Source organism: Plectropomus leopardus, chromosome 2 (assembly GCF_008729295.1).
Source record: "Plectropomus leopardus isolate mb chromosome 2, YSFRI_Pleo_2.0, whole genome shotgun sequence".
NCBI lineage: Eukaryota > Metazoa > Chordata > Actinopteri > Perciformes > Serranidae > Plectropomus > Plectropomus leopardus.
Genome location: NC_056464.1, coordinates 23,929,894 through 23,942,040, shown reverse-complemented (window position 1 = coordinate 23,942,040; position 12,147 = coordinate 23,929,894). Strand labels below are relative to the sequence as shown.

Genomic DNA, 12,147 nt, shown 5'->3' with positions numbered 1-12,147 from the left:
GGTGAGCTCGCATTACGTCACCCACCAGCAAGAGCGTAAACTGATCTTGTGAGGTTCAGTGCATTCTGATGATAGTTGTAGGTTTTCTAGCTTTTTTGCAAAAGCAACTGCAAAAGCAACTCCTTACTCTCGGTTTTCTCTGCTCATGTAGTACCAATCTCAAAAGCATTTGTGCCAAATTTAAGTGCATACTGACTTTGGCTTTTCCACTCCACCACTAAAAATACTAACTCAAAGATAACTCAGAGCTTTGTTGTAAAGAGTTTGTTAACCGTTCCTGCTTCAGCCTTCAGTCCATGCCTAAGAAGCACACCTGAGATGCTGCTCCAGTCGCCAAAATGTATCTTCTCTCAGCTTATTTGCTGTCTCTCCTTTCTAGTTTTACTATGCATTCACTGTAGCCAACAATGTAACATGTAAACATAGTGTTACTGCAAGTATCAAAGCTTGTGTAGCATTTTTTCAAGTTGTTATCTTCATCTACTCTTCTTCGCATTTGTGACCTGGTGCATTGGTCAATGTGTGTGCACATGAAGCCAACTGGCTCAGTTGTTTCTGGCCCAAACTTTTTTTTTTTTTTAATGGTGGCTTTTGGGATTTGTTAATTGTGTTCTATTACATCACAATCTCTGTGTAAATATGATAATTGTTGAGTGCAAACTAATAGTTTGTATTATTGTGTGTTGTTTTTCCACATGCGCTTGCTTATAGGACTTAGTTTTGGCATGTTCCTGCACTGTAACACCTTTCTGTTAAAGATTCCTAATCCATCCTGTCTCCTGTTTTTTATAGCTTTCATATTCTGCTCTTTTATTTTGTAGTTCCAAGCTCTGACCCATATAGATGGCATCTTTTCATGCCTTTTTATCGCCCTACACATCTTCCTATATTATCCTCACTGTTAGATTGCCGTCCTTGTATAAACAGCATTGGCTGGGAAGGAAGATCTGCTCTGTGTTGTTCAATGTGTGGGTGGTCGACAGCGTAACAGGAGTGCAAATATTGACACCGCTGTAGCCTCTAGATGGGCTGAATGTTGTCATGTATGCAGATGAAGGTGGAGGCAGGAACTATCGATCCTCCTAACATTCAACGTCCTCTCTGTTTGTCCATTTGATGTCTCGTTTGGAAATTCTGTGCTGCTACATTTAGCTCAGTTGTGTAAGATGCAAGTTGCTCAGGCTTCAGCGTTAGACACTTAGACCTCTGCAACTGTAGTACATTGTTAGATAGTTTCTGTTGAACAATCTTGTTTGTGCACATCACTGTTGAAGACTGACTAGGAAGCACAGAATTTATTTATAGGCATCATCTTCATTCTGCTCTAATCAACATTTTATTAACAGTGGATCACATGACCATTGATGTGCAAGTGGTTGCTTGCAGTTATAAAGTCAGAGATAATTGTGGGACCATAAAGCAGCACAGCAACTTTTAAGTCATTGTTGGTTTCATTGGTTTCCAGTTAATACTTTACTGTTCAGATTTAGTGTTACCAATCTCATATGTCCACTGTGTGTTGACTGTGAAATTTTTTTTCTGGCCACAACAGGTAGCTGTTATTTGTGCTCTGACTGACACTACATGTTCTTCAAAGGTGCAGAGCTAAAAGAAGAGTGAATACCAGAATTAAAACCATCAGGTGGACAAACATATGCCTCCAGATGAATGCTATTGTTGCTCTGTATCAGCTGTTTATATGAATTGGAAACTGTTTGCTAACAAGTTTGTGATAGCAGCTCAAAAGGTGATAACATATGTTATGTTGTCAGAGCTTGTTTCTGCTGCCCCCAAGTGGCCAGAAAGAGTGCAATGCAGGTTCAATGTGGTTTAACTGGGAAACAGACAACTGCAAAAAACTTGTACTGATAAACGAAACAAAAGGGCCATCCTCTTCCTGTTTTATTTGCGCAATGGTTGAAGCACTTCCTATGTGCCATAAATGGAGTCTTTTTTTCCCGGGGGATCGTACCAGGTGTCAGGCAGAATAGTGAAAGTGAGACTTAGAGGGAATCAATATGACTGTTGATGTTGTCATTATTCTGAACTTATTACATCGTACAATCAACATTTACTTCATAATTATAAGTAAAAGTAAAACACTTGTCTGTTTCCATTTTAAGATGAGTTATGATAGTGAAAGTATTTAACAGTTTGTCTTCAACTGCACTTTAAAGTGGAAATATTTATTGCTGGAAATTTATATAGCACATTTCACTACAAAGTGTATAATATTGAAAGAAGAAATACAAGAAGGAATAATAATGTAGAGAACATAAAAACATCAACGCAATCAAATAGAAGCCCCTGCACTATCAACAAAGAGACACAAGTGCAATCATATGAGTGTCTACACACACACACAGATACTAACTATAAGCCTGGTAGAATAATAACGTTTTAAGTTTGTTTTCAAATGTGAACACGTGTGCTGGACGTCAGTCAGCAGGCAGCTTGTTCCAGAGAGCAGGACCACCTAAAGGCACCCAGAGCTTTGACAGCATACATGAGTATAAACAATTAAAAGTAAATGTGCATTAATATAATACATGAACAAGGTAAAAGGCTGTTAATCTGAGTCATTCTGACTGATGAACTGTTGTTATCCTCTCATCTTTGTGTATTTATTAATATCTAAATATGTTTTTGCTGTTTCTCTTCAGATACAGGTGTCATACTACCCTCCTGGTCAGTATCCCAGCTCAGGCCAGCAGTATCGTGTGCCCCAGCCCATGTCCCACCAGGTGTCTTATCCTGCCCAGCGCACACAACCCATGCCTCAGCCCACACAGCAGTCAGGTCAGTACATCCTACTATGCTGTACTTCTGTATAGATAAATAGATGGATAGAAATAACCACATAAAGACATATAATATATGTGTTTCCTGTGTATTAGTTATACAAAATAGTTAACACAAATACACTTTCTTTTGTGTTTAATATTATATATTAGGATGTCCGCTTTTATTATTGCTAGAGCTATCAAAATAGAATGTACACAGGTACAGTCCACTTGATCTTAAAACTGTATTTCATTATTGCCTCAGCAAAAACCTGCTGAATCATACTCAGTTTGTAGTCTACCAGGTGAAAGGTTGAATTTAAGCAACCATGTCCCTGCATTGTTCTGCCAAGTCAAATATGCTTGGACCAAAATAGAGTTCCTTTTCTTTTTTTCACGGAAAAACCCTGACAGCGTTATCCCTCCGTCTCTTTCATTTGGGGTCTGTCAAGGTTGACCGTGTGTTCATACAGTAAGTGACAGATAGGCGTTGTTGACAACCTGAGCGGACTCTGGCTCATAGAGGAGGGCTGCCAGATCCATCATGGATCATGAGCATTGCGGTCAGGGTGACTTTATTTCAATCCACAGCTGCCACCTGCTTTGAAATGAGTTTTGAGATGGTCAAGATTTATACTTACATAAATATTTTTGAAATAATATTAACTGAGATCACTTTTTTTATTCCAGTTATGATTGTTGAAACATCCACTGCTGTACAACCAATCAGCCTAATTGGGACAAATAGTTATTGACTGATGAATTTGTATAGAGCATGTTGCTTTTTCAGTAGGTGCAAATAAAGTGCTACAAACACCCTTTTGTTACAAATCCAAGGTAAACAGTATAAAAACCTGAACAAGTATAAAGATATTTCAGAGAAGTGTATTGTGATTTCATGTGCCATCGTCCAGGTAACCTAAAATTTGGCCTGAAATCAAAAATAACTCACCGCACCATAAATCTGTAAACTGTTTTGTTCTGTGTTTGTTGATGTCAGCTCTACTTCTGTCCTGTTGAACAGTGATTTCCCCCTCAAAGACAAAGGCTCAACTACCTTTCTTTTCTTTTTCTTACTTTGCACTCTTTCTTAATCACACTTAATCTAATTTCTCTCCTCCAATTGTCGTCTGCCGTCCTCAGGTCTCCAGACCATGATGCCCAGCCAGCAGCCGAGCTACCAGGGCATGATGGGTGTGCAGCAGCCCCAAAACCCTGGTCTGCTTAATTCCCAGAGGGCAGGCATGGGAGGACAAATGCAAAGCATAATGGTTCAGTACCCACAGATGCCATCATATCAGGTATGGACAGTTTTAAGTCAGCTTCAGGACAAAATTAATAAAGGATAAAAAAAAATAATCTTATCGTTATTGGTAGGAAAACGAGCCCTCCCTGGTGAGCTGAATATTTTAGTCCCATTAGTGTCCATAATACATGAAGTTTATCTTTCGAGGTTAAACAGCTCCATCTGGTGCATACTTAAAATAACAGTTTATGTAGAAGGGTCTTACAAAGTTAAATGACTCCAAAATATGTATGACTGCAGTAATCTTGATTCACATGAATTTAATTGATGAAAACACTCTAAGTAATCGTGTACATCTTTAAATCAGTGTCACTGAATTGCAGTAAGCTCAACATAAATCACAGCAGCAACACAGACAGTTATAAATAGGCTCGAGTTGATTGTGTTAAACTCTGTGGGTTCCTTCCAGAGGGCAGACCCTGTTCATTTGTGGCAGTGCTCAGTAGGACAGCAACTGACAATTATTGTCAGTATTGTTTTCATAATTTGTCAGTAAAATGTCAGAAAAGTGGAACATGCTCTGTGTAATTTCCCAGGGCCCAAGGTTACATCTTGAAATTATACCGTTTATTTGAACAACAGTCCAAAAAACCAGAGCTACTCAATTTAATATCATGTATGACAAAGAAAAGCAAAAATGTATTTTTTTCTCATCTACTTTTAAATTTTTCCAGGTACCAGTGGGAAATGAAAATCAGCAGGTGGTGCAGCAGCAGTACCAGCAGCAGGTGATGGTGCCGGTCAGCCAGTCTGTCCAGGGGCCCATGCCTGTCTACTACAGTGTTATCACACCCACACAGCAGAATAGCACAAGGTATGCATGAACAGTATTGCCCTCTCATGGTATCATTAGCACTTGGGTCGACTGTGTTTTTTTTAATGTGCTCTACAAATAAAGTTTGAATTGAACTGAAAAAAAATACATATTATCCATACAGACGAGTTGGCAGTGATATCCAGACATTTCTAATGATCACCATAACTGTGAAGAAATGTGTTGTGTATTAAGCCTAGACCAAATGTGTTATGTGACGTTTTGTGAGCACCTTCATATCAGTAAAGTTGTTTCCTGCTGTAAGCTCTGTTGTAATTGTCATCAGCAAGTTGTGAATCATTTAACTTATCTAGCATTTTCTAAACAAAGTATAGAAACTTTATTTGGGTATCTACTGTATCTTCCTGTATTTGTGTGAATTACCTTTCCTCGTGCTTTTTTTCTCCCCTTTGTCTGTGTTTAATCCTGCAGCCCATCAGTAGGTTACCTGCAGCCCCCCAGCTCTGAGCAGTATCAAATCACACAGTCGCCGTCCCCTTGCAACCCTCAGCAGTTGCAGCAGCAATATTCAGGTGAGACTTGGCGTCAAGGGGTTTGTAAAGACGCTGTTAGTGAAACATTTTGTGATCACTAGACAATTATACATTTTATTCAATTTGTGGACATTATTTGGGTATTTCGCAATTTGGTGATACCCAACTTGCTGCTGCTCTTTACAAATGTAGGTGAGAGGTATTCAGAGTAAAGTTCAGACAGAGGTACACGGGGTTCACAATTTGTAAATCGATGTCCTGAAGAAATCGTAAACCTAAACATCAGAAAGGCCTTGTTCTCCTGTTTGCCCTCATTAAGTAAATGTTGATCGAAATGGTCTTTTTATCCTTTCGACCTCTGCTCTTGTTTGTGTCTTTTACTCCGCTGAATGTTTATTTGTTGAGAAGCGAATTTGGTTGATCGGTTTCCCAGTTATGTTTGTCATTTACTCTGAAAGTTTCATTTTAGATTCTGTTTTCAAATTTTCCCCAGACCCTGAGACTAAACTCAACAATAGCTCTAAGCCTTGGGTCTTTTTGGATTTTTATAAGATATTGTCTGCAGCTTATTTTACATGTTTGGAATAATGAGTGTAGTTCGTCCTCTGGTATCTGATAGCTTGAGCTGTTCTATTGACAGGACAACCAGATGGCAATCTTGAACCAGGAAACAAGGCATCATGGTAGTATTTATAACAGGTTGTGTGCAGGTCATTAAAAGGGTACATTTCTCCAATACTAGGCCTTCAAAGTCACTCAAATGTTCTGAATTTCTGTCTGAAACACTTTTACATGACACATTTGAGCCACCAAGAAAAGTCTAAGCAACTTAGAGCTATAAAAAGTATTCTGCAAAAACTGTTTACAGTGGTATGTTGACGGTAAGGTGAAATTAAATTGGACATTGGTAATTACATTTTAAATTATTTTATTTTATTTTTATTAATTTATATTTTCTTATTTATTTAATTTGTAATGTATTTTTCTTTTTAATATTTTTTATTTATCTCCTGTATGTCTGTATGTTAATATAGGTGATTTATTAATTATATTGATGTAAAATCTAACAAAGAAAAAATTACATTAAAAACAAACAAAAAATATTATATTAAATATTATTTATATATATATATATATATATATATATATATATATATATATAATTACAGGGGATATAGCCCACTTTTACAGCCAATAAAATATTAAGAGGGTCAAACTTAACTTCTATGGAGTCACCCCTGTGTTGTTTTAAGTCACTAGTGTCTACTACTGTCTCTCTCTGTAATCTCTCTCAGGAGTACCGCCTCCTGGGCCTGGGGTGATGGTCATGCAGCTCAGCGTCCCCAATGGACCACACCCTTTCCAGAGGATAGCCCACCTTTTACAACCCTCCTCTGGTCCAGTGGAACCCATGCAAGTACTACAGCATAGAGCAGAGGCCCAGCAAGCCAGGAGAGCTCTACAAACCAGACAACACTCCACAGGTACACACCGATACACAGGAACGTCCCCCCAGCCAGTGGGTGACGATATGTGTAACTTGATGTGAATCCAGACTGTAATTCACAAAGCCAGTCATTTATTTATGTACATTTATACCCCTGAAAATAACCAAGGGTGAAAGTGATGTTTCCTCAGAGACAAACTTCACTCTAATGATTCAAATAAAGGGACGGGTGTGTGGATGAAGACAGAGGCAAATGATTTTAGGATCTTATTAAAAAAAAAATCACCTCGCATAGCACAGAAAAGCACTTTTTATATCTCTAAGTAATCATTAGGGAATAAAGCAAACAATGTAATATTAACAGCTTTGAGGATTTTAACCATTATTTACAATTAAAAAGAGTTCATTAAGTGGGAGGGTAATAACGGTTTAAGGGTTAAGTTAAATTTAAAACAACTTACTTCTTGACCAACATTGAAAACTTGTATGTCTATCTGTGGATTTCAAATGATTTTCACAAAGTATGTGGATGAGGAAGGGCCTTTTCAGGACCAGGTGTTATATAGGTTAATATGTAAATAGGAATGTGTTTATGTATAAATGTATGTGTGTATGTATGTAGACAACTATGATATATTTCGTATGTTTTCATATTTTTTATTTGTATATGTAGGATAGATAAATTTGATTAATTTTTGAACAGGGAAGAATGGGTTGGATTAAAAAAGTTAAGATTTCTTCCTAGTCCTTTTTAAAGATGGAATCAGATTTATGTATTTGTACATGTATTTTTTTTGTTATTTATATAGGCCTATATTGTGTTTTTATCTATGTGTTTATGTGTATGTATAGACGTGTGTGTGTGTGTGTGTGTGTGTGTGTGTGTGTGTGTGTGTGTGTGTGTGTGGGGTTGACTTTTTTCTTATTGTTTTATTAACATGTTAAAAATAAACATAACAGTTGCAAAATTTTAACAGTGTTACTTATTTAACTATTTTGGGCCAGGTTTTGCATTCAAGTCAATCCTTATGAACTGCTCACAAATGCAAGATTTAAACCTCATTAAAGATTTTAACATTACAAATCATAAACTTCCTTATAAACAAGCTATGAGTATTATTTTCTAACTTGTCACACATATACTGAAATACTATTCAATAGCAGCCCTCTAGTGGTCAACAGGAGGGATGACATGACTCATTTGTCAAAGTATTTTATATTTTTCCTGTCAATTTTTCTCTCTTTCTGTCTCTAGGCCAGTACCCAGCTTACGAGTCCCCTGGCCTCCCCCACTCAGTCTCCCACCCCGTCTCCCTCCGGCAGCGTCAGCAGCGTCTGTCCAGGCCTGGGACCATTACCCCTCATTTCCCAGTTTCCCCGGCCAGGAGGACCAGCTCAAGGTACAAATGAACCAGAGGGCTGAAACTTCAAATGCATATACGGATATTTTTCACACAAATGCAACAAAACCCCCTGCAATAAACATGTTTACACATAAAGTTATCATCAGTACGATAAATGATGGCAAAAATGGGCTGTTAAAAAATAATTTACTCTTAAGTTTGCAGGCAAATAAACTTGAACTTTTACATCTGTGAGCTCGAGCTCCTGCTTAGACTTGTGCCACAGCAACCTCTAAACATGTCAGGTGGCTCCTGGCCCAAAGCCAAAGGCCTCAGCAGGTTCATGCGACCGGCACTTTGCCACCTGGACAAACCTCCTGCCCCCACACATGACCTTACCTAGTCCCTGTCCTCTGACCGATGTATAAACACAGAGCAACAACACCTGTACTGATAAATAGACCCGCTCTTTGGAATGTGATTACAAATACAGATACGGCCTTGCGTCAGTTTACGATCCACGTGATATCACCATGACGCAGGTCATGTCATTCATTGTCTTCAATCATCAAATTGAAGAAACAAAAAGTGTAGTAGTGAGCTACATTAGTTTGGACTTATTTTAGCGGCTGTGGGGGCTTTTCAAAACCTTAGTCCATCTGACTGCTGTATGTAAGTGTGTCCAGTGATGGAAAAAGTATTCAGATTTTACCTTTTTACAAATTAAAGACCTGCATTGAAAATAGGACAAAGTACTTAAAGTAAAAGTACCTAATGCAGAAAAATCTAAACAACAAACAAAACACCCCGCAAAACTCAAAATTAGAAAAAAAACTACACACAAAAAACTTTTTTATTTAATCCTAAAAAGTCAGTTATTAGAAAGCAACACCCAAAAAAACTCAATTTTATAAAAACAAAAGAAAAACATACTAAAAATTAACTACATAATGTAAAATGGATAAAAAAAGTAGTTGGCAATTAATTTTCAGTCGATCGACTGAGTGATTAATCACCTAATCATTGCAGCTATGCTCGTATAAACTCTTTGGTCATTTATTTTGTAACAAAACCTCATATTTTATAAAGTCTTCTTACTTTTTTAAGCAAAAATCTTATTCTGTAAAATAACTACAGTGTTTAGATAAATATAGTGAATTAAAAAGTAAAGTATAAGTACCTCAAATTTGAATTATGCTGCCTTGTTGGCCGGCACAAAGTGTGGCGATAAGGTTCACGTGGTCTCTGCTGAGGCAGTAAAACTCTGATGTATTTTCAGGATTGATCACTTTGATTTAACTTCATGTTGTTTTTAGGTGATGGGCGCTACTCTCTGTTGGGGCAGCCTCTCCAGTACAGCCTGTGTCCTCCTCCCCTCATGCACGGCCAGTCCTCCTACAGCTCCCATCAGGTCAGTGCTGATGAAACAGGCAGAAATAAGCCACACAGGCAAAGCAGTGTACTGCTGTGGACGAGGGCAGCAGCAGCTAAACATATTGTAGTCACCTGAAAAAATGAATTTGTAAGTTATCTCTATACTTAGGACATTTTCACCGTATTACCCTGCAGTCGGGAAGCCTTTTTCAACAAGCTACCTCCATCTAGTGTCATGTCGTCGAACTGCATTGTAATAAAGAGCTTCATAATATCTGCGTTTTGTTTTCAGGGCCAAGGAGTAATGAAACACGGGGCACGAGGGAAAAAACAAACACTCAAATCTGCGTCAACAGATCTCGGCACCACTGATGTTGGTAAGTTAGAGATCCATCATCACATACCAGAGTGTCATACTGATGTTATTAAATATTTCTACTTGTATTGTTGTACTCGTGTGATCTTGTGTCTGATAGGAACCCTCCGTTCACGTCTCAGCACATCGGCTGAGTGTTCAGGTGTATGTGTAAAAAGTAGATACAGTACAAGTCACGGCTGAAGAGTTGTTGTAGAAACTCTGAGCTGTGGAAGACCTGGGAACATTGACCAGTCTGAGCAGTCTGAGCTTTTTTCGGGAGGGAGAGCCAGGTACTCAAACAGAGCATTTTAGACAGAGGGTGAATACATGTTTTCAGCACAGAGAGTATGGGGGAAAAGTGTTTTTAAAGTTCAGTGTAGAGGATTTAGTGGCATTCAGTAGTGAGGTTGCAGAACTGAAAACGTCTTGTGTGCCAAACGTGAAGAACTATGTTGGCCGATGCAAATATGCGAAAAAACAAAAAGCCAGTGCTTAGTTTGTCTGTTCTGGGCTACTGTAGAAAAACACAAGTTTGAGTCTGTGATAGAGGACCCACTAAGTATGTAGATATAATCGGCTCATTCTGAGGAAACAAACACAACCATTTTTAGTTTTAGGTGATTATACACTAATGGAAACTAACAATTGTGAATATTATGTTCCATTTCTGGCAATATTTCCCCTTAAATCCTTTAAAATACTTTAAAGCATGCTTACATGTTCTAGTATAAACTCAAAATACAGGTACCAGTCTGAAAAGGAGCGTACAGGGTTTTCATGGTCATGGAAAACCTGGAAAAATTGAATTTGACAATGAAATTTTCCGGGCCTATAAAAATCATTGAAAGTTTTGGATAAGTCATGGAATTTTGTTGTGTGCAATGAAGCTGTTGCAGTCATCTAACACAAATAACGGTCCACGTAATTTAACATAACGGCAAATTATTTTCTGGAGCTGCTGACGCACTGTAGCTCCAATACGCATCGATACATGAAAACGTTTCATTTACCATCGCTTACATTTTTCTTCATTTTCTCCCCGCGGATATGTTTGGAGGGGGAAAAAAAAGCCAGGCAAGGTTGTTTTATCATGGTTCCTTGAAAAGTCATGGAGAAGTTTTGTCCAGTATGCGTTAACCCTGAGCATGTGTCATTATGGTTCACTTACATCATACACTAACGTACTTTTCCTTGCAGGATCTTCATTTTGTGTTCTGTTTTGGGATTGTGTTTTTTTAACTTTCCTTTTTTTGCTCTATGTTGTCTGTCTGTTTTTTTTCTGGTTAAATAAAGGTTGAATAAAATAAATAAAACCTGAAGCATGATAGGTCCCCTTTAAAGTTGCTGAGAGTGTACTGACGTGCTCGCAGCATTGCATTCAAGTGCAGTTCTGTAGCCATTGAACAAACCCCAAATTAGATTTATCCTGCCGGCCTCAGGGCCGTGCACTAGGGGTGGGTTTATGGCCCTTAGATAATATCAAGATATTTTAGGGTATTTTTTCAATAACAACAACATTCTTGATGATATGACAAAATAGAACAAACAATTTCAACAAAATAAGTGTTACAGTTTTATATTTCTGCATAAATGGAACAGTTTGCCTTCAAATATTCAGTGAAAACCCCCCCAAAAATTTCTCTGAATGAGATTAAGACTCTGTTTGAAGTATAAATAGTAGAATAAAATAAAATAAGTCACAAATTACGTATCTTAACAGTTGCTAAATACAAAATAAATACCCTTGAATCTATATATAGTGTATACATATAAAATAAATCAACTGGTAATTTCCTTCTCTTGGAAAAATCCTAAATGATTCAGTTGATGAATCAGTTGTTTTCAGCCTGAGAAGCTGGTAACTGAGTTTACTCACTAAGTTGCCAAAAGGGTCTGAAAAGTCTGGAGCTGTCCACAAAACATGGCGGTGTTTAGCGTCAGACGCCGAGGCCTAACAACGCCGCCGATTCCACACTACTGTGATCGCTGCAGTTTTTGGAAGTCAACTCCTCCACTGTGGAGCAATTTCGCTTTCAGCCATGGTTGTTGCACTGTGTGACTGCATGATGTCGTGTCAACAAGTCAAAATTCTGCCATTATCACAATACAGATTTTTCTCACCGTATTACAAATTTTACAGGTATTATCGTGAACAGTATGATTTGGCACAACTCTACCGTTCACATCATAATTCCCTCGAGTGCTGCACATGACAAAAACATCTTTTG

The 12,147-nt window shown here is 38.0% G+C and overlaps 1 protein-coding gene across 1 annotated transcript in view; it reads left to right on the top strand.

Moving 5' to 3' along the window:
- LOC121957180 (R3H domain-containing protein 2) overlaps positions 1-11,406 on the top strand; it is a 71,298-nt gene extending 59,892 nt beyond the window's left edge. The window contains 10 exon segments of the mRNA XM_042505709.1: positions 2,664-2,799; positions 3,927-4,084; positions 4,764-4,903; positions 5,336-5,436; positions 6,693-6,781; positions 6,783-6,881; positions 8,100-8,244; positions 9,504-9,598; positions 9,854-9,938; positions 11,213-11,406. Of these exon segments, the coding sequence (XP_042361643.1) occupies positions 2,664-2,799; positions 3,927-4,084; positions 4,764-4,903; positions 5,336-5,436; positions 6,693-6,781; positions 6,783-6,881; positions 8,100-8,244; positions 9,504-9,598; positions 9,854-9,938; positions 11,213-11,217 (1,053 nt within the window). The 3' untranslated portion in view covers positions 11,218-11,406.
- The last annotated feature ends 741 nt before the right edge of the window (positions 11,407-12,147 follow it).